Genomic DNA, 25,807 nt, shown 5'->3' with positions numbered 1-25,807 from the left:
CTTTCTCTCTCTCCCCCCAGTCTCTCTCTCTCCCCCCAGTCTCTCTCTCTCTCTCTCCCCCCAGTCTCTCTCTCTCTCTCCCCCCAGTCTCTCCCTCCCCCCAGTCTCTCTCTCCTCCCAGTCTCTCTCTCTCTCCCCCCTGTCTCTCTCTCTCTCCCCCCAGTCTCTCTCTCTCTTTCCCCCCAGTCTCTCTCTCTCTTTCCCCCCAGTCTCTCTCTCTCTTTCCCCCCAGTCTCTCTCTCTCTCCCCCCAGTCTTTCTCTCTCTCCCCCCAGTCTCTCTCACTCTCCCCCCAGTCTCTCTCTCTCTCTCTCTTCCCCCCCCAGTCTCTCTCTCTCTCTCCCCCCCCAGTCTCTCTCTCTCTCTCCCCCCCCAGTCTCTCTCTCTCTCTCTCCCCCCAGTCTCTCTCTCTCTCTCTCACTTCCCCCCCGTCTCTCTCTCTCTCTTCCCCCCGTCTCTCTCTCTCTCTCTTCCCCCCCGTCTCCCTCTCTCTCTCCCCCCAGTCTCTCTCTCTCTCTCCCCCCCCGTCACTCTCTCTCAGCCCCGTCACTCTCTCTCAGCCCCGTCACTCTCTCTCTGCCCCGTCTCTCTCTCTCTGTCCCGTCTCTCTCTCTCTCCCCCAGTCTCTCTCCCTCACCCCCCCAGTCTCTCTCCCTCACCCCTCCAGTCTCTCTCCCTCACCCCCCAGTCTCTCTCTCTCCCCCCAGTCTCTCTCTCTCTTTCCCCCCAGTCTCTCTCTGTCTTTCCCCCCAGTCTCTCTCTCTCTTTCCCCCCAGTCTCTCTCTCTCTTTCCCCCCAGTCTTTCTCTCTCACCCCCCAGTCTCTCTCTCTCACCCCCAGTCTCTCTCTCTCTCTCTCTCTCCCCCCCCAGTCTCTCTCTCTCTCTCTCCCCCCCCCAGTCTCTCTCTCTCTCTCTCCCCCCCATTCTCTCTCTCTCTCTCTCCCCCCAGTCTCTCTCTCTCTCTCTCTCTCCCCCCAGTCTCTCTCTCTCTCTCTCCCCCCCCAGTCTCTCTCTCTCTCCCCCCAGTCTCTCTCTCTCCCCAGTCTCTCTCTCTCTCTCCCCCCCCCAGTCTATCTCTCTCTCTCTCCCCCCAGTCTTTCTCTCTCTCCCCCAGTCTTTCTCTCTCTCCCCCAGTCTCTCTCTCTCTCTCCCCCGCGTCTCTCTCTCTGTCTTTCCCCCCGTCTCTCTCTCTCTCTTCCCCCCCGTCTCTCTCTCTCTCTCCCCCCCGTCTCTCTCTCTCTCTCTCCCCCCATCACTCTCTCTCTCTCTCTCTCCCCCAGTCTCTCTCTCTCTCTCTCTTCCCCCCCGTCTCTCTCTCTCTCTTCCCCCCCGTCTCTCTCTCTCTCTTCCCCCCCGTCTCTCTCTCTCTCTTCCCCCCCGTCTCTCTCTCTCTCTTCCCCCCCGTCTCTCTCTCTCTCTTCCCCCCCGTCTCTCTCTCTCTCTTCCCCCCCGTCTCTCTCTCTCTCTGTCCCCCCAGTCTCTCTCTCTCTCCCTCCAGTCTCTCTCTCTCTCTCTCCCCCCCGTCTCTCTCTCTCTCTCCCCCCCGTCACTCTCTCTCTGCCCCGTCACTCTCTCTCTGCCCCGTCACTCTCTCTCTGCCCCGTCATTCTCTCTCTGCCCCGTCACACTCTCTCTGCCCCGTCTCTCTCTCTCTGTCCCGTCTCTCTCCCTCTCCCCCAGTCTCTCTCCCTCACCCCCCCAGTCTCTCTCCCTCACCCCCCCAGTCTCTCTACCTCACCCCCCCCAGTCTCTCTACCTCACCCCCCCCCAGTCTCTCTCCCTCACCCCCCAGTCTCTCTCTCACACCCCCCCATCTCTCTCCCTCACCCCCCATCTCTCTCCCTCACCCCCTCCCCATCTCTCTCCCTCTCCTTCTCCCTCTCTCTCTCTCTCTCTCTCCCCCCTGTCTCTCTCTCTCTACCCCCAGTCTCTCTCTCTCTTTCCCCCCAGTCTCTCTTTCCCCCCAGTCTCTCTCTCTCTTCCCCCAGTCTTTCTCTCTCTTCCCCCAGTCTTTCTCTCTCTTCCCCCAGTCTTTCTCTCTCTCCCCCCAGTCTTTCTCTCTGTCCCCCCAGTCTCTCTCTCTCTCCCTCCAGTCTCTCTCTCTCTCTCTCTCTCCCCCCCCCCCCAGTCTCTCTCTCTCTCTCTCTCCCCCCAGTCTCTCTCTCTCTCTCTCTCTCTCTCTCTCTCTCCCCCCCCAGTCTCTCTCTCTCTCTCTCTCCCCCCAGTCTCTCTCTCTCTGCCCCCCCCAGTCTCTCTCTCTCTCTCCCCCACCCAGACTCTCTCTCTCTCTCCCCCCCAGTCTCTCCCTCTCTCTCCCCCCAGTCTCTCTCTCTCCCCCCAGTCTCTCTCTCTCTCCCCCCAGTCTTTCTCTCTCTCCCCCCAGTCTTTCTCTCTCTCCCCCCAGTCTTTCTCTCTCTCCCCCCAGTCTTTCTCTCTCTCCCCCCAGTCTCTCTCTCTCTCCCCCCAGTCTTTCTCTCTCTCCCCCCAGTCTTTCTCTCTCTCCCCCCAGTCTCTCTCTCCCTCCCCCAGTCTCTCTCTCTCTCTCCCCCCAGTCTCTCTCTCTTTCTCCCCCCATTCTCTGTCTCTCTCCCCCCATTCTCTGTCTCTCTCCCCCCATTCTCTGTCTCTCTCCCCCAGTCTCTCTCTCTCTCCTCCCAGTCTCTCTCTCTCTCCCCCCTGTCTCTCTCACTCTCCCCCCAGTTTCTCTCTCTCTTTCCCCCCAGTCTCTCTCTCTCTCTTTCCCCTCAGTCTCTCTCTCTCTCCCCCCAGTCTTTCTCTCTCTCCCCCCAGTCTCTCTCACTCACCCCCCAGTCTCTCTCTCTCTCTCTCTCTCTCTCTCCCCCCGCCAGTCTCTCTCTCTCTCTCTCTCTCTCTCCCCCCCCCAGTCTCTCTCTCTCTCTCTCCCCCCAGTCTCTCTCTCTCTCTCTCCCCCCAGTCTCTCTCTCTCTCTCTCCCCCCAGTCTCTCTCTCTCCCCCCAGTCTCTCTCTCTCTCTCTCCCCCCCCAGTCTCTCTCTCTCTCTCCCCCCCCCAGTCTATCTCTCTCTCTCTCCCCCCAGTCTTTCTCTCTCTCCCCCCAGTCTTTCTCGTTCTCCCCCCAGTCTCTCTCTCTCCCCCCAGTCTCTCTCTCTCTCTCTCCCCCTAGTCTCTCTCTCTCCCCCCAGTGTCTCTCTCTGTCTCTCTCTCTCTCTCTCTTCCCCCAGTCTCTCTCTCTTCCCCCAGTCTCTCTCTCTCCCCCCAGTCTCTCTCTCTCTCTGCCCCCAGTCTCTCTCTCTCCCCCCTGTCTCTCTCTCTTTCCCCCCAGTCTCTCTCTCTCTTTCCCCCCAGTCTCTCTCTCTCTTTCCCCCCAGTCTCTCTCTTTCCCCCCAGTCTTTCTCTCTCTTTCCCCCCAGTCTTTCTCTCTCTTTCCCCCCAGTCTTTCTCTCTCTTCCCCCAGTCTTTCTCTCTCTTCCCCCAGTCTTTCTCTCTCTCCCCCCAGTCTTTCTCTCTCTCCCCCCAGTCTCTCTCTCTCTCCCCCCAGTCTCTCTCTCTCTCTCCCCCCCCCAGTCTCTCTCTCTTCCCCCCCCCCCCAGTCTCTCTCTCTCTCTCTCCCCCCCAGTCTCTCTCTCTCTCTCTCTCTCCCCCAGTCTCTCTCTCTCTCTCCCCGCAGTCTCTCTCTCTCTCTCCCCCCCCAGTCTCTCTCTCTCTCTCTCTCTCTCTCTCCCCCCAGTCTCTCTCTCTCTCTCTCCCCCCCCCCCCAGTCTCTCTCTCTCTCTCCCCCCCCAGTCTCTCTCTCTCTCTCCCCCCCCCAGTCTCTCTCTCTCTCTCCCCCCCCGTCTCTCTCTCTCCCCCCAGTCTCTCTCTCTCCCCCCAGTCTCTCTCTCTCCCCCCAGTCTCTCTCTCTCCCCCCAGTCTCTCTCTCTCTCTCCCCCCAGTCTCTCTCTCTCTCCCCCCAGTCTCTCTCTCTCTCCCCCCAGTCTTTCTCTCTCTTCCCCCAGTCTTTCTCTCTCTTCCCCCAGTCTTTCTCTCTCTTCCCCCAGTCTTTCTCTCTCTTCCCCCAGTCTTTCTCTCTCTCCCCCCAGTCTTTCTCTCTCTCCCCCCAGTCTCTCTCTCTCTCCCCCCAGTCTCTCTCTCTCTCCCCCCCCAGTCTCTCTCTCTCCCCCCCCCCAGTCTCTCTCTCTCTCCCCAGTCTCTCTCTTCCCCCAGTCTTTCTCTCTCTTCCCCCAGTCTTTCTCTCTCTTCCCCCAGTCTTTCTCTCTCTTCCCCCAGTCTTTCTCTCTCTTCCCCCAGTCTTCATTTATGGGTCAAAATACTGGATCTCCCTCTTGACAGCACTGTGGGAGGACCTTCACTGAGCAGACCCACTATCACCTTCACTGAGCAGACCCACTATCACCTTCACTGAGCAGACCCATCATCACCTTCACTGAGCAGACCCATCACCACCTTCACTGAGCAGACCCACTATCACCTTCACTGAGCAGACCCATCATCACCTTCACTGAGCAGACCCATCGTCACCTTCACTGAGCAGACCCACTATCACCTTCACTGAGCAGACCCACTATCACCTTCACTGAGCAGACCCACTATCACCTTCACTGAGCAGACCCATCATCACCTTCACTGAGCAGACCCATCGTCACCTTCACTGAGCAGACCCATCGTCACCTTCGCTGAGCAGACCCATCGTCACCTTCGCTGAGCAGACCCACCGTCACCTTCGCTGAGCAGACCCACCGTCACCTTCGCTGAGCAGACCCACCGTCACCTTCGCTGAGCAGACCCACCGTCACCTTCGCTGAGCAGACCCACCGTCACCTTCGCTGAGCAGACCCACCGTCACCTTCGCTGAGCAGACCCACCGTCACCTTCGCTGAGCAGACCCACCGTCACCTTCGCTGAGCAGACCCACCGTCACCTTCGCTGAGCAGACCCACTATCACCTTCACTGAGCAGACCCACCGTCACCTTCGCTGAGCAGACCCACCGTCACCTTCACTGAGCAGACCCACCGTCACCTTCGCTGAGCAGACCCACTATCACCTTCACTGAGCAGACCCACCGTCACCTTCACTGAGCAGACCCACCGTCACCTTCGCTGAGCAGACCCACCGTCACCTTCGCTGAGCAGACCCACCGTCACCTTCACTGAGCAGACCCACCGTCACCTTCGCTGAGCAGACCCACTATCACCTTCACTGAGCAGACCCACCGTCACCTTCACTGAGCAGACCCATCACCACCTTCACTGAGCAGACCCACTATCACCTTCACTGAGCAGACCCACTATCACCTTCACTGAGCAGACCCATCACCACCTTCACTGAGCAGACCCATCACCACCTTCACTGAGCAGACCCACTATCACCTTCACTGAGCAGACCCACCATCACCTTCACTGAGCAGACCCACCATCACCTTCACTGAGCAGACCCATCACCACCTTCACTGAGCAGACCCACTATCACCTTCGCTGAGCAGACCCACCGTCACCTTCGCTGAGCAGACCCACCGTCACCTTCGCTGAGCAGACCCACTATCACCTTCACTGAGCAGACCCACCGTCACCTTCACTGAGCAGACCCACCGTCACCTTCACTGAGCAGACCGACTATCACCTTCACTGAGCAGACCCACTATCACCTTCACTGAGCAGACCCATCGTCACCTTCACTGAGCAGACCCACCGTCACCTTCGCTGAGCAGACCCATCACCACCTTCACTGAGCAGACCCACCACCACCTTCACTGAGCAGACCCATCATCACCTTCACTGAGCAGACCCATCACCACCTTCACTGAGCAGACCCATCACCACCTTCACTGAGCAGACCCACCACCACCTTCACTGAGCAGACCCATCATCACCTTCACTGAGCAGACCCACCACCTTCACTGAGCAGACCCATCACCACCTTCACTGAGCAGACCCATCACCACCTTCACTGAGCAGACCCACCATCACCTTCACTGAGCAGACCCATCATCACCTTCACTGAGCAGACCCATCACCACCTTCACTGAGCAGACCCATCACCACCTTCACTGAGCAGACCCATCACCACCTTCACTGAGCAGACCCATCATCACCTTCACTGAGCAGACCAACCGTCACCTTCGCTGAGCAGACCCATCACCACCTTCACTGAGCAGACCCATCACCACCTTCACTGAGCAGACCCATCACCACCTTCACTGAGCAGACCCACCACCACCTTCACTGAGCAGACCCATCATCACCTTCACTGAGCAGACCCATCACCACCTTCACTGAGCAGACCCACCACCACCTTCACTGAGCAGACCCATCATCACCTTCACTGAGCAGACCCACCACCTTCACTGAGCAGACCCATCACCACCTTCACTGAGCAGACCCATCACCACCTTCACTGAGCAGACCCACCATCACCTTCACTGAGCAGACCTACCACCTTCACTGAGCAGACCCATCACCACCTTCACTGAGCAGACCCATCACCACCTTCACTGAGCAGACCCATCATCACCTTCACTGAGCAGACCCACCGTCACCTTCGCTGAGCAGACCCATCACCACCTTCACTGAGCAGACCCATCATCACCTTCACTGAGCAGACCCACCGTCACCTTCACTGAGCAGACCCATCACCACCTTCACTGAGCAGACCCATCATCACCTTCACTGAGCAGACCCATCACCACCTTCACTGAGCAGACCGACCATCACCTTCACTGAGCAGACCGACCATCACCTTCACTGAGCAGACCTACCACCTTCACTGAGCAGACCCATCACCACCTTCACTGAGCAGACCCATCACCACCTTCACTGAGCAGACCCATCACCACCTTCACTGAGCAGACCCACCATCACCTTCACTGAGCAGACCCATCACCACCTTCACTGAGCAGACCGACTATCACCTTCACTGAGCAGACCCATCATCACCTTCACTGAGCAGACCCACTATCACCTTCACTGAGCAGACCCATCATCACCTTCACTGAGCAGACCCACTATCACCTTCACTGAGCAGACCCATCACCACCTTCACTGAGCAGACCCACTATCACCTTCACTGAGCAGACCCATCACCACCTTCACTGAGCAGACCCATCACCACCTTCACTGAGCAGACCCATCACCACCTTCACTGAGCAGACCCATCATCACCTTCACTGAGCAGACCCATCACCACCTTCACTGAGCAGACCCACTATCACCTTCACTGAGCAGACCCACCATCACCTTCACTGAGCAGACCCATCACCACCTTCACTGAGCAGACCCACTATCACCTTCACTGAGCAGACCCATCACCACCTTCACTGAGCAGACCCATCACCACCTTCACTGAGCAGACCCATCACCACCTTCACTGAGCAGACCCACCACCACCTTCACTGAGCAGACCCATCATCACCTTCACTGAGCAGACCCATCATCACCTTCACTGAGCAGACCCATCATCACCTTCACTGAGCAGACCGACTATCACCTTCACTGAGCAGACCCATCACCACCTTCACTGAGCAGACCCACCATCACCTTCACTGAGCAGACCCACCATCACCTTCACTGAGCAGACCCATCATCACCTTCACTGAGCAGACCCATCACCACCTTCACTGAGCAGACCCACCATCACCTTCACTGAGCAGACCCACCACCTTCACTGAGCAGACCCATCACCACCTTCACTGAGCAGACCCACCATCACCTTCACTGAGCAGACCTACCACCTTCACTGAGCAGACCCATCACCACCTTCACTGAGCAGACCCATCATCACCTTCACTGAGCAGACCTACCACCTTCACTGAGCAGACCCATCACCACCTTCACTGAGCAGACCCATCATCACCTTCACTGAGCAGACCCACCGTCACCTTCGCTGAGCAGACCCATCACCACCTTCACTGAGCAGACCCATCACCACCTTCACTGAGCAGACCCATCATCACCTTCTCTGAGCAGACCCATCACCACCTTCACTGAGCAGACCCATCATCACCTTCACTGAGCAGACCCATCACCACCTTCACTGAGCAGACCCATCACCACCTTCACTGAGCAGACCCATCACCACCTTCACTGAGCAGACCCATCATCACCTTCACTGAGCAGACCCACTGTCACCTTCGCTGAGCAGACCCATCACCACCTTCACTGAGCAGACCCACCATCACCTTCACTGAGCAGACCGACCATCACCTTCACTGAGCAGACCTACCACCTTCACTGAGCAGACCCATCACCACCTTCACTGAGCAGACCCATCACCACCTTCACTGAGCAGACCCATCACCACCTTCACTGAGCAGACCCATCACCACCTTCACTGAGCAGACCGACTATCACCTTCACTGAGCAGACCCATCACCACCTTCACTGAGCAGACCCATCACCACCTTCACTGAGCAGACCGACTATCACCTTCACTGAGCAGACCTATCATCACCTTCACTGAGCAGACCCACTATCACCTTCACTGAGCAGACCCATCACCACCTTCACTGAGCAGACCCACTATCACCTTCACTGAGCAGACCCATCACCACCTTCACTGAGCAGACCCATCACCACCTTCACTGAGCAGACCCACCACCACCTTCACTGAGCAGACCCACCACCACCTTCACTGAGCAGACCCATCATCACCTTCACTGAGCAGACCCATCACCACCTTCACTGAGCAGACCGACTACCACCTTCACTGAGCAGACCCATCATCACCTTCACTGAGCAGACCCATCATCACCTTCACTGAGCAGACCCATCACCACCTTCACTGAGCAGACCGACTACCACCTTCACTGAGCAGACCCACCACCACCTTCACTGAGCAGACCCATCATCACCTTCACTGAGCAGACCCATCACCACCTTCACTGAGCAGACCGACTACCACCTTCACTGAGCAGACCCATCATCACCTTCACTGAGCAGACCCACCATCACCTTCACTGAGCAGACCCACCACCACCTTCACTGAGCAGACCCACCACCACCTTCATTGAGCAGACCCATCACCACCTTCACTGAGCAGACCCACCACCACCTTCATTGAGCAGAGCCACCACCACCTTCACTGAGCAGACCCATCACCACCTTCATTGAGCAGACCCACCACCACCTTCACTGAGCAGACCCACCACCTTCACTGAGCAGACCCATCACCACCTTCACTGAGCAGACCCATCACCACCTTCATTGAGCAGACCCACCACATTCACTGAGCAGACCCACCACCACCTTCCCAAGGGTAGCTCAGGACGGGCAATAAATCCTCGCCTTGCTAGTGATGCCCACATCCCTAGAACCGAAAAAAAAAAACACATGAAGACTGGACTTGATCGTTCTGGCAGAGGCCTGCCATGGAGCTGGACGCTGGGTGGGCCGGGTCCAATCTCTCTGGTGGTGGCGAGGCTCCGTGGTGGCTCCCCGCTGCTGGCCGATGGCACCTGCATTTAAATATGCTAATTTATAAATTACAATACGCTTACCTGGGATTTTACGAGCCCGCTGTGATCTTCAGAGCGGCAGCCATCACTCCCGTGCCTTCACTTCCCTGTCTGGGGAAAGGTGCCACGCTGGTGGGGAACGGGGTCAAATTATCGTCATTAGTGTAAGGGAAGGAGGGAAGGGGTGAACTGTGAACATTGTACTGTCTGGGGTGGGGGAGGTCATATTTGTAGGATAAGTGTTTTGGGGGTGCAAGGGCAGATACCTAATTTTATTCTTATTGGGGGTACATTGTGGGGGGTATCTTTGTAAAAATTTTAATTAACTGGTCAGTCTGGGTGCCCTTTAAAAATGGCACCAGTGACTGAGCACAGGCAGCTGATGCCATTCCCGGCATTGGTTAGCTCGCCCCCCTCCACATGATTGGGGTGGAGGTGGGGGTGGGGGCGGGCTGACCTGGGTATTTAAATGAGCTGCTGCGAGGTCGATCACGGCGGCTTGGCACATGCAGGCTGCCAATATTTCCGCCCACCACCGCTCATGCAGCCCCATGTGTGCAATGCCTTATTACAACAAGAGCAAAATATTGCAGGTGCTGGAAATCCTGAAATGAAAACAGAAAATGCTGGAAATACTCAGCAGGTCAGGCAGCCTCTGTGGAGAGAGAAACCGAGTTAACATTTCAGGCCAATGACCTTTTATCAGAACTGGAAGATATTAGAGATGAACAGCTTTTAAGGTAGCGCAGTGCCATTGGAAAGGGAAAAGGGGAGAGAACAAAGGGGAATCTCTGAATAGGGTGGAGGGCAGCAGAAATTAAATGACAAATGCGATGATGGTACAAGGGCAGAGGAGCTTGGTATTATGAGAATGCTTTTGAATGATGTTTTTAAAAGGCCACATTTACCTGCTTTAAGACTGCGGAGTGTTTGTTACTGAACTAAGATCAAAGCTGACTGAATTCAAAATTCCTGGCACTAGAGTAGAATTTCACAGACTCCTGAACATGTCGCCTCAGCTTCTCAAACAGTGCGAGAACAAGCACATTAGTGTACTTTGGGTGTTCAGTGACAGAAACTATGCTGGTTGAACAATTTGTTATAAAGATGTCTGCACAACCCAAAGAATCTTGGATTTAATTTAACATGAATTAAAAATATTTACAATGTTTTATCATGTAAGGATCCGCATGCTAAGGAGTTGTTAATGTGTATACGTTGACTGTGAGGCTGTGCTGTCTTCATAGGAGCTGACAGACTGAATCCTCAGGTACTTTACGGAGTCTGCTGGGCCTCACTCAGTGCCGGTTCTCAGTTATTACTCACCCACTAAGTTCCAGACTGTTCCACGCTACAGGTGCACAGGCAGGACATCAGAAATAGAAACTGAAAATGCTGGAAATACATAGCAGGCCTTTCAGCACCTGTAAAGAGAGGAACAGGTTAACGTTCATTGTGGAGAACTGAGTTTGATTAATATTTGGAAAGGAAAAATTTACAGGTTTACGGGGAAAGAGCAGGGGAAGTGGGACTAATTGTGTCGCTCTTTCAAAGAGCTGGCACAGGCAGGATGGGCCAAATGGCCTCCTCTGTGCTGTATCATTGTGTGATTCTGTACAATTGGAGTCCACAACTAAACTACGAACCTATCTCCTTACAGACACTGACAGCCCTGTGTATTTCCAGCGTTCTGTTTTTACGTTGGCAGGTAGTTGTTTAATGGCCTTAATTTTTTTTGTTGTGATTTTCATACAAAGCTTACATTTAAAAAAAATCAAAATCCTCAATGCCAATTATATCAGGGTCAACCTCAGCTGGGCTGACACCACCAGGATCTTCAAAGACAGTCAGAAGGCAGAGCTTCATTGGAGACAAACCTAAACTATAGTCTGTCATCACCAAAGACAGGTTTTATTCTGACCTTAAGACGATGGTGGTCTCTGACTGCCGATGCACCAGTAAGGATTTCTATCGCTAGGCTACCAGCGAAGGGCTGCAGCTGTAAACCCAAAATGTAAATCACTCCTGTCCCCTCCTTATCACAGTTTCCTTTTCCTCTATCCCTGAATGTCCTGATTCCTTGCTCTTGTACTTGCTTAAAAACTAAAATCTCTAGTAATCCACCTGAAATGCTAACCCAGTTTCTGTCGCACTTGAGTATTTCCAGGATTTTCAGTTTTTATTTTAGATTATCAGCATCTGCAGTATTTTGCCTTTGTTTCGGAAAAGGCAAAGTGCTGAATAATAGCTGGGAGCGATTGCTGGCTAACTGAACACAACAACTCAGCAGAAGCACACACACACACACACCTGTTTCTTCATTTTCAGCTATCAAAGGCATTTTGTGTTTACATAGAGTTGCAGCGTTTTCACCCTTCTCATGTAATGCATACTGTTCTTCCTCTGCAGAGGACAGCCTTCACCAGACACAACCCTGTCGAGACTGGTGGTGGGATGCAGCAAATAAAACCCCTTACCCCCTACAAGGGCACGAGGCTCACAGGCAGGGAGGCCGTACAGGGCTGGGGGTCCCCGAAGTCTGTGGAGACGATGGCACGCAAGGTAGGTAAAGTGATCGGTATCATATGGTCACAGTGACGGTGACTTGCACTTTTGTTGGGTTTGAAGCAAAACACTGCATGTATTGTCATTGTCTGGACAATATACACCATGGTGTCTGTACTGATATTGTGAGGATAAAGTGCATAATGTGAGCTCATGGTGCGTCATCTTTTTTTACAGGCCGACCACAGGCACAGGTGGAAGCCAATACGACAGGGCCCTCACGCTCATCTCCACAGTCTGTCTCACCGACATCACTGGGAGCAGGTGCCAGCCCAGACACACACACATCGAAGAGCATCAGTGAGTTTGAGGAGGGAGCACAGGGTGAGTCACGGCTAAGGGAGGAGAGGTGATGGGTGAAGACGGGCAAGGGGTTGCTTTGTGAGGGTGCAGGATGGGCAAAGGCCTGTTGAGTGGCTCTGCGATTCCACCCGCACTGAGCAGTGGTGGCTACGAGTTACTCGACTCAGGGCCCAGTCAGACTGTTGTGCTCAGTTTTGCAGATTGTAGCTTGCCGTTAGAGAGTGTCTTACTCTGGAGGCTGCAGTGAGCAGTGTACAGCATCAATAGCATTTGCAAGGCTAACCTCAGGCATGCAGACAGTAAACACAGTCCAAGCACTGTGGGAATCCTTACACTGATGTTTAAGTTCACAGTCCAAGAGGTGATAAAGGCTGGTCTCGATGAGCTTGGAAACACAGTATGGGCAGCCATCATCTCACATTGAAGCAACTATATCCGGACACACTGATTAGGGATCCTTGTCAGATTCCAGAATGACTGCAGTAGCAGGATGTGCTTGGCACATCACTGACAATCTCCTTCATGCTGCTACTTCCTGCGTCCTTACCTGGTCAGGCCTACATGTGACACCAGACCCACAGCAATGTGGTTGACTCCGAAATGCCCTCTGAAATGGCCTAGCAAGCCACTCAGTTGCATCTTCTTCCTTGGCCTCCTTGTCTCAAGAGACAATGGGTAAGCGCCTGGAGGTGGTCAGTGGTTTGTGGAGCAGCGCCTGGAGTGGCTATAAAGGACAATTCTACAGTGACAGACTCTTCCACAGGCGCTGCAGATAAAATTGGTTGTCGGGGCTGTTACACAGTCGGCTCTCCCCTTGCGCTTCTGTCTTTTTTCCTGACAACTGCTAAGTCTCTTCGACTTGCCACACTTTAGCCCCACCTTTATGGCTGCCCGCCAGCTCTGGCGATCACTGGCAACTGACTCCCACGACTTGTGATCAATGTCACAGGACTTCATGTCGCGTTTGCAGACGTCTTTAAAGGGGAGACATGGACGGCCGGTGGGTCTGATACCAATGGCGAGCTCGCTGTACAATGTGTCCTTGGGGATCCTGCCATCTTCCATGCGGCTCACATGGCCAAGCCATCTCAAGCGCCGCTGGCTCAGTAGGGTGTATATGCTGGGGATGTTGGCCGCCTTGAGGACTTCTGCGTTGGAGATACGGTCCTGCCACCTGATGCCAAGTATTCTCCGGAGACAGCGAAGATGGAATGAATTGAGACGTCGCTCTTGGCAGACATACGTTGTCCAGGCCTCGCTGCCGTAGAGCGAGGTACTGAGGACACAGGCTTGAAACACTCGGACTTTTGTGTTCTGTGTCAGTGCGCCATTTTCCCACACTCTCTTGGCCAGTCTGGACATAGCAGTGGAAGCCTTTCCCATGCGCTTGTTGATTTCTGCATCGAGAGATAGGTTACTGGTGATAGTTGAGCCTAGGTAGGTGAACTCTTGAACCATTTCCAGAGCGTGGTCGCCGATATTGATGGATGGAGCATTTCTGACGTCCTGTCCCATGATGTTCGTTTTCTTGAGGCTGATGGTTAGGCCAAATTTATTGCAGGCAGCCGCAATCCTGTCGATGAGTCTCTGCAGACACTCTTCTGTGTGAGATGTTAATGCAGCATCGTCAGCAAAGAGGAGTTCCCTGATGAGGACTTTTCGTACTTTGGTCTTCGCTCTTGGACGGGCAAGGTTGAAAACCTGACACCTGATCTTGTGTGGAGGAAAATTCCTTCTTCTGAAGACTTGAACGCATGTGAGAGCAGCAGGGAGAAGAAGATCCCAAACAGTGCAGGTGCGAGAACACAGCCCTGTTTCATGCCACTCAGGATAGGAAAGGGGTCTGATGAGGCGCTGCTATGCTGAATTGTGCCTTTCATATTGTCATGGAATGAGGTGATGATACTTAGTAGCTTTGGTGGACATCTGATCTTTTCTGGTAGTCTGAAGAGACCACGTCAGCTGACGAGGTCAGAGGCTTTGGTGAGATCAATGAAAGCAACGTAGAGGGGCCTCTGTTGTTCGCAGCATTTCTACTGTATCTGACGAAGGGAGAACAGCATGCCAATGGTCGATCTCTCTGCTCGAAAGCCACACTGTGCCTCAGGGTAGACACGCTCAGCCAGCTTCTGGAGTCTGTTTAAAGTGACTCGAGCGAAGACTTTCCCCACTATGCTGAGCAGGGAGATTCCACGGTAGTTGTTGCAGTCACCACGGTCACCCTTGTTCTTATAGAGGGTGATGATATTGGCATCGCGCATGCCCTGTGGTACTGCTCCCTCGTCCCAGCACAGGCAAAGCAGTTCATGGAGTGCTGAACGTATAGCAGGCTTGGCACTCTTGATTATTTCAGGGGTAATGCCGTCCTTCCCAGTGGCTTTTCCGCTGGCTAGAGAATCAATGGCATCACGGAGTTCCGATTTTGTTGGCTGTACGTCCAGCTCATCCATGACTGGCAGAGACTGGGCTGCATTGAGGGCGGTCTCAGTGACAACATTTTCCCTGGAGTGCAGTTCTAGGTAGTGCTCCACCCAGCGGTCCATTTGCTTGCGTTGGTCAATGATTGTGTCCCCTGATTTAGATTTGAGGGGGGCGATCTTCTTGATGGTTGGCCCAAAAGCTCTCTTAATGCCATCATACATTCCTCTGATGTTTCCGGTGTCGCAGGCCAGCTGACTATGACTGCATAGGTGTTGCTGTAGTCATTTGCGCAGCGCCTGGCTGTTCTTTGTGCAGCGCTTCTGGCTGCTTTAAGTGCTACGGATGTTAACTCACTGGGGGCTTTCTTGTAGTTCAACAGTGCAATGTGCTGAGCGGCTATGACAGGTTCCAGCTCTTCAAAGTGAGATTGAAACCAGTCTGCATTCTGCTTCACACGTTTGCCATAGGTGGTCATAGCTGAGTCATAGATGGCGTCTCTGATGTGGGCCCACTTGGTCTCTGCATCCCCTGTAGGAGTGTTTTGAAAGGCTTTTTCAAGTGAATTTAGAAGACTTTATAGCAGCTGTGACATAAGTTAAGAGAAGGAATAAAACCTGACGAATCACCCGGCATCCAACTAGGCAATGGAAACAACAACTCCAAGCCTCGCCCTGTCGACCCTGCAAAGTCCTCCTTACTAACATCTGGGGGCTTGTGCCAAAATTGGGAGAACTGTCCCACAGACTAGTTAAGAAACAGCATGGCATAGTCATACTCACAGAATCATACCTTGCTGACAATGTCCCAGACACCACCATCACCATCCCTGGGTATGCCCTTTCCTACCAGCAGGACAGACCCACCAGAAGTGGCGGCACAGTGGTATGCAGTCAGGAAGGAGGTGCCCTGGGAGTCCTCAACATTGACTCCAGACTCCATGAAGTCTCATGGCATCAGGTCAAACATGGGCAAGAAACCTCCTGCTGATTACCACCTACTACTCTCCTTCGGCTGATGAATCACTGCTTCTCCATGTTGAACAGCACGTGGAGGAAGCACTGAGGGTGGCAAGAGTGCAGAATGTACTCTGGGTGGGGGACTGCAACATCCATCACCAAGAGTGGCTCGGTAGCACCACTACTGACCGAGCTGGCCAAGTCGCAAAGGACATATCTGCTACACTGGGTCTGTGGCAGGTGGTGAGGGAACCAACAAGAGGGAAAAACCTGCTTCACCTCGTCCTCACCAATCTACCTGTCATAAATTCATCTGTCCATGATAGTATTGGTAAGAGTGACCACAGCACAGTCAAAGAACAAAGAACAGTACAGCACAGGAACAGGCCATTCGGCCCTCCAAGCCTGCGCCGATCTTGATGCCTGCCTAAACTAAATCCTTCTGGACTTCCGGGGACTGTATCCCTCTATTCCCATCCTATTCATGTATTTGTCAAGATGCCTCTTAAACGTTGCTATCCTACCTGCATCCACCACCTCCCCCGGCAGCAAGCTCCAGGTACTCACCACCCTCTGTGTAAAGAACTTGCCTCGCACATCCCCTCTAAACTTTGCCGCTCTCACCTTAAACCTATGTCCCCCAGTAACTGACTCTTCCACCCTGGGAAAAAGCTTCTGACTATCCACTCTGTCCATGCCGCTCATAACTTTGTAAACCTCTATCATGTCACCCCTCCACCTCCGTCGTTCCAGTGAAAACAATCCGAGTTTATCCAACCTCTCCTCATAGCTAATGCCCTTCAGACCAGGCAACATCCTGGGAAAAGTCATCTGTACCCTCTCCAAAGCCTCCACGTCCTTCTGGTAGTGTGGCGACCAGAATTGCACGCAATATTCTAAGTGCGGCTGAACTAAAGTTCTGTACAGCCGCAGCATGACTTGCCAATTTTTATACTCTATGCCCCGACTGATGAAGGCAAGCATGCCGTATGCCTTCTTGACTACCTTATCCACCTGCGTTGCCACTTTCAGTGACCTGTGGACCTGTACGCCCAGATCTCTCTGCCTGTCAATACTCCTAAGGGTTCTGCCATTTACTGTATACTTCCCACCCGCATTAGACCTTCCAAAATGCATTACCTCACATTTGTCTGGATTAAACTCCATCTGCAATTTTTCCACCCAAGTCTCCAACTGATCGATATCCTGCTGTATACTCTGACAATCCTCATCACTATCCGCAACTCCACCAACCTTTGTGTCGTCCGCAAACTTACTAATCAGACCAGCTACATTTTCCTCCAAATCATTTACATATACTACAAAGAGCAAAGGTCCCAGCACTGATCCCTGCGGAACACCACTTGTCATATCCCTCCATTCAGAAAAGCACCCTTCCACTGCTACCCTCTGTCTTCTATGACCGAGCCAGTTCTGTATCCATCTTGCCAGCTCACCTCTGATCCCGTGTGACTTCACCTTTTGTACCAGTCTGCCATGAGGGACCTTGTCAAAGGCTTTACTGAAGTCCATATAGATAGCATCCACTGCCCTTCCTTCATCAATCATCTTTGTCACTTCCTCAAAAAACTCAATCAAATTAGTGAGACACGACCTCCCCTTCACAAAACCATGCTGCCTCTTGCTAATAAGTTTGTTTGTTTCCAAATGGGAGTAAATCCTGTCCTGAAGAATCCTCTCTAATAATTTCCCTACCACTGATGTAAGGCTCACCGGCCTATAATTTCCTGGATTATCCTTGCTACCCTTCTTAAATAAAGGAACAACATTGGCTATTCTCCAGTCGTCTGGGACCTCACCTGTAGCCAATGAGGATGCAAAGATTTCTGTCAAGGCCCCAGCAATTTCTTCCCTTGCCTCCCTCAGTATTCTGGGGTAGATCCCATCAGGCCCTGGGGACTTATCTACCTTAATGCTTTGCAAGACACCCAACACCTCCTCCTTTTTGATAATGAGATGACTGAGACTATCTACATTCCCTTCCCGAGGCTCATCATCCACCAAGTCCTTCTCTTTGGTGAATACTGATGCAAAGTACTCCTTTAGTACCTCGCCCATTTCCTCTGGCTCCACACTTAGATTCCCTTCTCTGTCCTTGAGTGGGCCAACCCTTTCCCTAGTTCCCCTCTTGCTCTTTATATACGTATAAAAAGCCTTGGGATTATCCTTGATCCTGTTTGCCAATGACTTTTCATGACCCCTTTAAGCCCTCCTGACTCCTTGCTTAAGTTCCTTCCCACTGTCTTTATATTCCTCAAGGGATTCATCTGTTCCTTGCCTTGCAGCCCTTACGAATGCTTCCTTTTTCTTTTTGACTAGGCTCACAATATCCCGTGTTATCCAAGGTTCCCGAAACTTGCCAAACTTATCCTGCTTCCTCACAGGAACATGCTGGTCCTGGATTCTAATCAGCTGACGTTTGAAAGACTCCCACATGTCAGATGTTGATTTACCCTCAAACAGCCGCCCCCAATCTAAATTCTTCAGTTCCTGCCTAATAAAGTGCCTGGAGGTGGTCAGTGGTGTGTGGAGCAGCGCCTGGAGTGGCTGCAAAGGCCAATTCTAGAGTGACAGGCTCTTCCACAGGTGCTGCAGAAATATTTGTTTATCGGGGCTGTTACACAGTTGGCTCTCTCCTTGCGCTTCTGTCTTTTTTCCTGCCAACTGCTAAGTCTCTTCGACTCACCACACTTTAGCCCCGCCTTTATGGCTGCCCACCAGCTCTGGCGAACGCTGGCAACTGACTCCCACGACTTGTGATCAATGTCACAGGACTTCATGTCGCGTTTGCAGACGTCTTTAAAGCGGAGACATGTCCAGCCGGTGGGTCTGATACCAGTGGCGAGCTCGCTGTACAATGTGTCCTTGGGGATCCTGCCATCTTCCATGTGGCTCACATGGCCAAGCCATCTCAAGCGCCGCTGACTCAGTAGGGTGTATATGGTGGGGATGTTGGCCACCTCGAGGACTTCTGCGTTGGAGATACGGTCCTGCCACCTGATGCCAAGGATTCTCCGGAGACAGCGAAGATGGAATGAATTGAGACGTCGCTCTTGGCAGACATACGTTGTCTAGGCCTCGCTGCCGTAGAGCAAGGTACTGAGGACACAGGCTTGAAACACTCGGACTTTTGTGTTCTGTGTCAGTGCGCCATTTTCCCACACTCTCTTGGCCAGTCTGGACAGAGCAGTGGAAGCCTTTCCCATGCACTTGTTGATTTCTGCATCGAGAGACAGGTTACTGGTGATAGTTGAGCCTCGGTAGGTGAACTCTTGAACCACTTCCAGAGCGTGGTCGCCGATATTGATGGATGGAGCATTTCTGACGTCCTGTCCCATGATGTTCGTTTTCTTGAGGCTGATGGTTAGGCCAAATTTATTGCAGGCAGCCGCAATCCTGTCGATGAGTCTCTGCAGACACTCTTCTGTGTGAGATGTTAATGCAGCATCGTCAGCAAAGAGGAGTTCCCTGATGAGGACTTTTCGTACTTTGGTCTTCGCTCTTGGACGGGCAAGGTTGAAAACCTGACACCTGATCTTGTGTGGAGGAAAATTCCTTCTTCTGAAGACTTGAACGCATGTGAGAGCAGCAGGGAGAAGAAGATCCCAAACAGTGTAGGTGCGAGAACACAGCCCTGTTTCATGCCACTCAGGATAGGAAAGGGGTCTGATGAGGCGCTGCTATGCTGAATTGTGCCTTTCATATTGTCATGGAATGAGGTGATGATACTTAGTAGCTTTGGTGGACATCCGATCTTTTCTAGTAGTCTGAAGAGACTACGTCAGCTGACGAGGTCAGAGGCTTTGGTGAGATCAATGAAAGCAACGTAGAGGGGCATCTGTTGTTCGCAGCATTTCTCCTGTATCTGATGAAGGGAGAACAGCATGTCAATGGTGGATCTCTCTGCTCGAAATGCACACTGTGCCTCAGGGTAGACGCGCTCGGCCAGCTTCAGGAGCCTGTTTAAAGCGACTCGAGCAAAGACTTTCCCCACTATGCTGAGCAGGGAGATTCCACGGTAGTTGTTGCAGTCACCGCGGTCACCTTTGTTTTTATAGAGGGTGATGATATTGGCATCGCGCATGTCCTGAGGTCCTGCTCCCTTGTCCCAGCACAGGCAAAGCAGTTCATGTAGTGCTCAGAGTACAGCAGGCTTGGTACTCTTGATTATTTCTGGGGTAATGCTGTCCTTCCCAGGGGCTTTTCCGCTGGCTAGAGAATCAATGGCATCACTGAGTTCCGATTTTGTTGGCTGTACGTCCAGCTCATCCATGACTGGTAGAGGCTGGGCTGCATTGAGGGCATTCTCAGTGACAACATTCTCCCTGGAGTACAGTTCCAAGTAGTGCTCAACCCAGCAGTTCATTTGCTTGCGTTGGTCAGTGATTATGTCCCCTGATTTAGATTTGAGGGGGGGCGATCTTCTTGATGGTTGGCCCAAATGCTCTCTTAATGCCATCATACATTCCTCTGATGTTTCCGGTGTCTGAGGCCAGCTGAATATGACTGCATAGGTGTTGCCAGTAGTCATTTGCGCAGCGCCTGGCTGTTCTTTGTGCAGTGCTTCTGGCTGCTTTAAGTGCTACTTTTGTTAACTCGCTGGGGGCTTTCTTGTAGTTCAACAGTGCAATGCGCTTAGCGGCTATGACAGGTTCCAGCTCTTCAGTATGAGATTGAAACCAGTCTGCATTCCTCTTCGCACGTTTGCCGTAGGTGGTCAAAGCTGACTCATAAATGGCGTCTCTGATGTGGGCCCACTTGGTCTCAGCATCCCCTGTGGGAGTGCTTTGAACGGCTGTTACAAGTGAATTTAGAAATTTTTGCAACAGCTGTGGATGAGAAACTCTGCTCGTGTTGATGCGCGGGTGGCCCTTCTGCTTGGAATGATGCAACTTCTTTCGTCTGAGTCTAACCTTGCTGCACACCAGGGAGTGGTCGGTGTTGCCGTCTGCACTGTGGAAGCTGCGTGTGATTTGAACACTGTTTCAGGAGGCACGCCTTGTGACGTTGAGGTCTAGCTGGTGCCAACGGCGTGATCTTGGGTGCCTCCATGAAACCTGGTGACAGGGTTTAGTGTGAAAGAACAAGTTGGTGATGCAGAGGTTATGATAGGTACACAATTCAAGCAGTCTCTGCCCAGCTGACGTTTGAAAGACTCCCACATGTCAGATGTTGATTTACCCTCAAACAGCCGCCCCCAATCTAAATTCTTCAGTTCCCGCCTAATATTCTTATAATTAGCCTTCCCCCAATTTAGCACCTTCACCCGAGGACTACTCTTATCCTTATCCACAAGTACCTTAAAACTTATGGAATTCTGGTCACTGTTCTCGAAATGCTTCCCTACTGAAACTTCGACCACCTGGCCGGGCTCATTCCCCAATACCAGGTCCAGTATGGCCCCATTCCTAGTTGGACTATCTAGATATTGTTTCCAGAAGCCCTCCTGGATGCTCCTTACAAATTCTGCCCCATCCAAGCCCCGAGCACTAAGTGAGTCCCAGTCAATATAGGGGAAGTTAAAATCACCCACCACCACAACCCTGTTACCTTTACATCTTTCCAAAATCTGTCCACATATCTGCTCCTCTACCTCCCGCTGGCTGTTGGGAGGCCTGTAGTAAACCCCCAACATCATGACTGCACCCTTCCTATTCCTGAGCTCCATCCATATTGCCTCGCTGCACGACCCCTCCGAGGTGTCCTCCCGCAGTACAGCTGTGATATTCTCCTTAGAAGTAATGCGACACCCCCACCCCTTTTACATCCCCCTCTATCCTGCCTGAAGCTTCTAAATCCTGGAACATTTAGCTGCCAATCCTGTCCTTCCCTCATCCAAGTCTCTGTAATAGCAAAAACATCATAGTTCCAAGTACTAATCCAAGCTCTAAGTTCATCTGCCTTACCTGTTATACTTCTCGCATTGAAACAAATGCACTTCAGACCACCAGTCCCGCTGTGCTCCGCAACATCTCCCTGCCTGCTCTTCCTCTTAGTCTTACTGGCCTTATTTACTCGTTCCCCCTCATTTATTTCACTTGCTGTCCTACTGTTCTGGTTCCCACCCCCCTACCACACTAGTTTAAACCCTCCCGAGTGACGCTAGCAAACCTTGCAGCCAGGATATTTGTGCCCCTCCAGTTGAGATGCAACCCGTCCTTCTTGTACAGGTCCCATCTGCCCCTGAAGAGATCCCAATGGTCCAGATATCTGAAACCCTCCCTCTACACCAGCTGTTCAGCCACCTGTTTATCTGCACTATCTTCCTATTTCTAGCCTCACTGGCACGTGACACAGGGAGTAATCCTGAGATTACAACCCTGGAGGTCCTGTTTTTTAACTTACTACCTAACTCCCTAAACTCCCCCTGCAGGACCTCTTCACCCTGCCTATGTCGTTGGTCCCGATGTGGACCACAATCTCTGGCTGTTCACCCTCTCCCTTCAGAATGCCTCCTGTCCGTTCAGAGACATCCTTGACCCTGGCACCAGGGAGGTAAAATACCATCCTGGAGTCTCATGTCCACAGAAGCGCCTATCTGTGCCCCTGACTATAGAGTCCCCTATAACTATTGCTCCTCTGCGCTTTGTCCCTCCCTGCTGAACAACAGTGCCAGCCATGGTGCCACTGCTCTGGCTGCTGCTGTTTTCCGCTGATAGGCCATCCCCCCAACAGTATCCAAAACGGTATGCTTGTTAGAGAGGGGGATAGCCACAGGGGATTCCTGCACTGACTGCCTGCCCCTTCTAGCGGTCACCCATCTATCTGCCTGCACCTTGGGTGTAACCACTTCTCTAAAACTCCTGTCTATGACGCTTTCAGCCACCTGCATGCTCCTAAGTGCATCCAGTTGCCGCTCCAACCGATCCATGCGGTCTGTGAGGAGCTGCAACTGGGTACACTTCCTGCAGATGTCGTTGTCCGAAACGCTGGAAGCGTCACGGACGTCCCACATCTCACAGTTGAAGCACTTCACCCCTCTAACTGACATTTCTCGCACTAATTAATAAATTAATTTAAAATAAATATATACTTTTTAAATCCTTACTAAATTGTTATAATTAACTATATGGTCCCTAGTGCTAGATTCCTACAATAAATATTAAATGCTAACTAAATACAGTAATCTCCTCCCTCTGGTTTTTGTTACTCTACTTATTAATTAGTGTTTTCATCAATTTTTATCAATGTTTTATTTTCAAATTCAGTCAAAATTCCCAACCAGCCAATCAGGTCACAGCTTTCCTGTGACGTCACTTTCAGTTTTTTTTTTACCAGAGGTAAGTTTTTTTTATACTTACAGTCTGGAACTCCGCCCTCCAAGTCTTCTCCCTGGATGCAGGCCGCAAAACCCCGAGGTAGGTTTTTTATACTTACCGGTCCGGAACTCCGCCCTCCGAGTCTTCTCCCAGCCAGCTGTGCTATTTGGAAGCTCTCGGCTCCCCTTACTCTGAGGACAGGTAGGAAATGAAAGGAGCTCCTCACCGAACTTCCTCAGTTACCAAACTCCCACTTATAGCACTCTAGTGCAAACAAAGTCAGCACTGTAAGATGGCTCACTTTTTTTCTGACTGACTCTCGCCCCTGAAAACTGGTTTAAGCCAATTCTCTAATTAACAAGGTGCAGCTGCAAGCAGAGCCTGAGTGAACCCTTTTTAAAGCTGGTCTAAAACTCACCTTCTTCAACCCTAACAGCAACTGTTCAGTTAATCTGCTGAATAAAAGACAGATTAGATTTAAGATAAAATTAACCCTTAATTATCCTCAGTTACCAAACTCCCACTATAGCACTCTAATGCAACCCAAGTCAGCACTCCAGTGCAAACAAAAAAAAGTCCTTGCAGAGACGAAGTCCTGTCTTCACAGAGAATACCCTCCATCATGTTGTGTGGCAGTACCACCATGCTAAATGGGATAGATTTCAAACGGATCTAGCAACTCAAAACTGGGCATCCATGAGGCGCTGTGGGCCTTCAGCAGCAGCAGCAGAATTGTAGTCAACCACAATCTGTAACCTCATGGCCCAGCATATCCCCCACTCTACCATTACCATCAAGCCAGGAGACCAACCCTGGTTCAATGAAGAGTGCAGGAGGGCATGCCAGGAGCAGCACCAGGCATACCTCAAAATGAGATGTCAACCTGGTGAAGCTACAACACGGCTACTTGCATGAAAAACAGCAGAAGCAGCATGCGATAGACAGAGCTAAGTGATCGCACAACCAACAGATCAGATTTAAGCTCTGCAGTCCTGCCACATCCAGTCTTGAATGGTGTTGGATAATTACACAACAGACAGGAGGAGGTGGCTCCACAAATATCCCCATTCTCAACGATGGGGGAGCCCAGCACATCAGTGCAAAAGACAAGGCTGATGCATTTTCATCTATCTTCAGCCAGAAGTGCCAAGTGGATGATCCATCTCGACCTCCTCCCGAGGTCCCTAGCATCACAGATGCTAGTCTTCAGTTAATCCTATTCACTTCATGTGATATCAAGAAACAGCTGAAGGCACTGGATACTGCAAAGGCTATGGGCCCTGACAACATTCCGCCAATAGTACTGAAGACTTGTGCTCCAGAACTAGCCACGCCCCTAGCAAAGCTGTTCCAGTACAGCTACAACTACCCGGCAATGTGGAAAATTGCCCAGGTATGTCCTGCGCACAAAAAGCAGGACACATCCAAAGCAACCAATTACCGCCCTATCAGTCTATCCTGATCATCAGCAAAGTGATGGAAAGGGTTGTCCACAGTGCCATCAAGCGGCACTTGCTCAGCATAACCTCCTCAGTGATGTTCAATTTGGGTCCCGCCAGGAGCCTTCAGCTCCTGACCTCAGTACAGCCTTGGTTCAAACATGGACAAAACAGCTGAACTCCAGTGGTGAGGTCAGAGGGACTGCCCTTGACATCAAGGCAGCATTTGACCGAGTATAGCATCAAGCAGCCCGAGCAAAACTGGAGTCAATGGGAATCAGGGGGAAAACTCTCCACTGGTTGGAGTCATACCCAGCACAAAGGAAGATGGTTGTGGTTGTTGGAGGTCAATCATCTCAGTCTCAGGACATCACTGCAGATGTTGCTCAGGGTAGTGTCCTAGGCCCAACTATCTTCAGCTGCTTGATCAATGACATTCCCTCCAACATAAGGTCAGAAGTGGGGATGTTTGCTGATGATTGTGCAATGTTCAGCACCATTCTTGACTCCTCAGATACTGAAGCAGTCCGTGTAGAAATGCAGCAAGACCTGGACAATATCCAGGCATGGGCTGGGAAGCGCCAGGCAATGACCATCTCAAACAAGAGAGAATCTAACCATCTCCCCTTGACGTTCAATGGCATTGCCATCGCTGAATCCCCCACTATCAACACCCTGGGAGTCACCGTTGACCAGAAACTAAACTGGACCTGCCACATAAATGCTGTGGCTGCAAGAGCAGGTCAGAGGCTGGGAATTCTGTAGTGAGTAACTCACTTCTTGTCTCCCCAGTGCCTGTCCACCATCTACTAGGCACAAGTCAGGAGTGTGATGGAATACTTTCCACTTGCCTGGATGAGTGCAACTCTAACAACACTCCTGATAAACGATAACATTCTATTAGCTTTCCTAATTACGTGCTATACCTGCATACTAACCATTTGCGAATCATGCACTGGGCCACCCAGATCCCTCTGCACCTCTGTGCTCTGCAATCTCTCACCATTTAGATAATATGCTTCTTTTCTATCCTTTCTGCCAAAGTGGACAATTTCCCATTTTCCCACTTTACACTCCATATGCCAGGTCTTTGCCCACTCACTTAACCTATTTATATCCCTTTGTAGCCCCCTTATGTCCTCTTCACAAGTTACTTTCCTACCTCTCTTTTTGTCATCAGCAAATTTAGCAACCATACCTTCGGTCCTTTCATCTAAGGCATTTATATAAATTGTAAAAGGTTGAGGCCCCAGCACAGATCCCTGTGGCACACCGCTTGTTACATCTTGCCAACCAGAAAATGACCCATTTACGCCTACTCTCTGTTTCCTGTTAGCTCGCCAATCTTCTAAGCATGCCAATATGTTACCCCCGACAGCATGAGCTTTTATTTTCTTCAATAACCTTTGATGTGGC

At 51.9% G+C, this 25,807-nt stretch overlaps 1 protein-coding gene across 3 annotated transcripts in view; it reads left to right on the top strand.

Annotated features, from left to right (window-relative positions):
* LOC137377219 (deformed epidermal autoregulatory factor 1 homolog) overlaps window positions 1-25,807 on the top strand; it is a 322,407-nt gene that overhangs the window by 250,909 nt on the left and 45,691 nt on the right. For all 3 annotated transcript variants that reach the window (XM_068046757.1, XM_068046756.1, XM_068046755.1), the window contains exons 9-10: window positions 11,837-11,989; window positions 12,170-12,316. In XM_068046757.1, coding sequence (XP_067902858.1) covers window positions 11,837-11,989; window positions 12,170-12,316 — 300 coding nt within the window. The remainder of the gene's footprint in view (window positions 1-11,836; window positions 11,990-12,169; window positions 12,317-25,807) is intronic.

This window comes from Heterodontus francisci, chromosome 14 (genome assembly GCF_036365525.1).
Source record: "Heterodontus francisci isolate sHetFra1 chromosome 14, sHetFra1.hap1, whole genome shotgun sequence".
Taxonomy (NCBI): Eukaryota; Metazoa; Chordata; class Chondrichthyes; order Heterodontiformes; family Heterodontidae; genus Heterodontus; species Heterodontus francisci.
The sequence above is the reverse complement of the archived record's forward strand: the minus strand, read 5'-3'. Positions and strand labels throughout refer to the sequence as shown.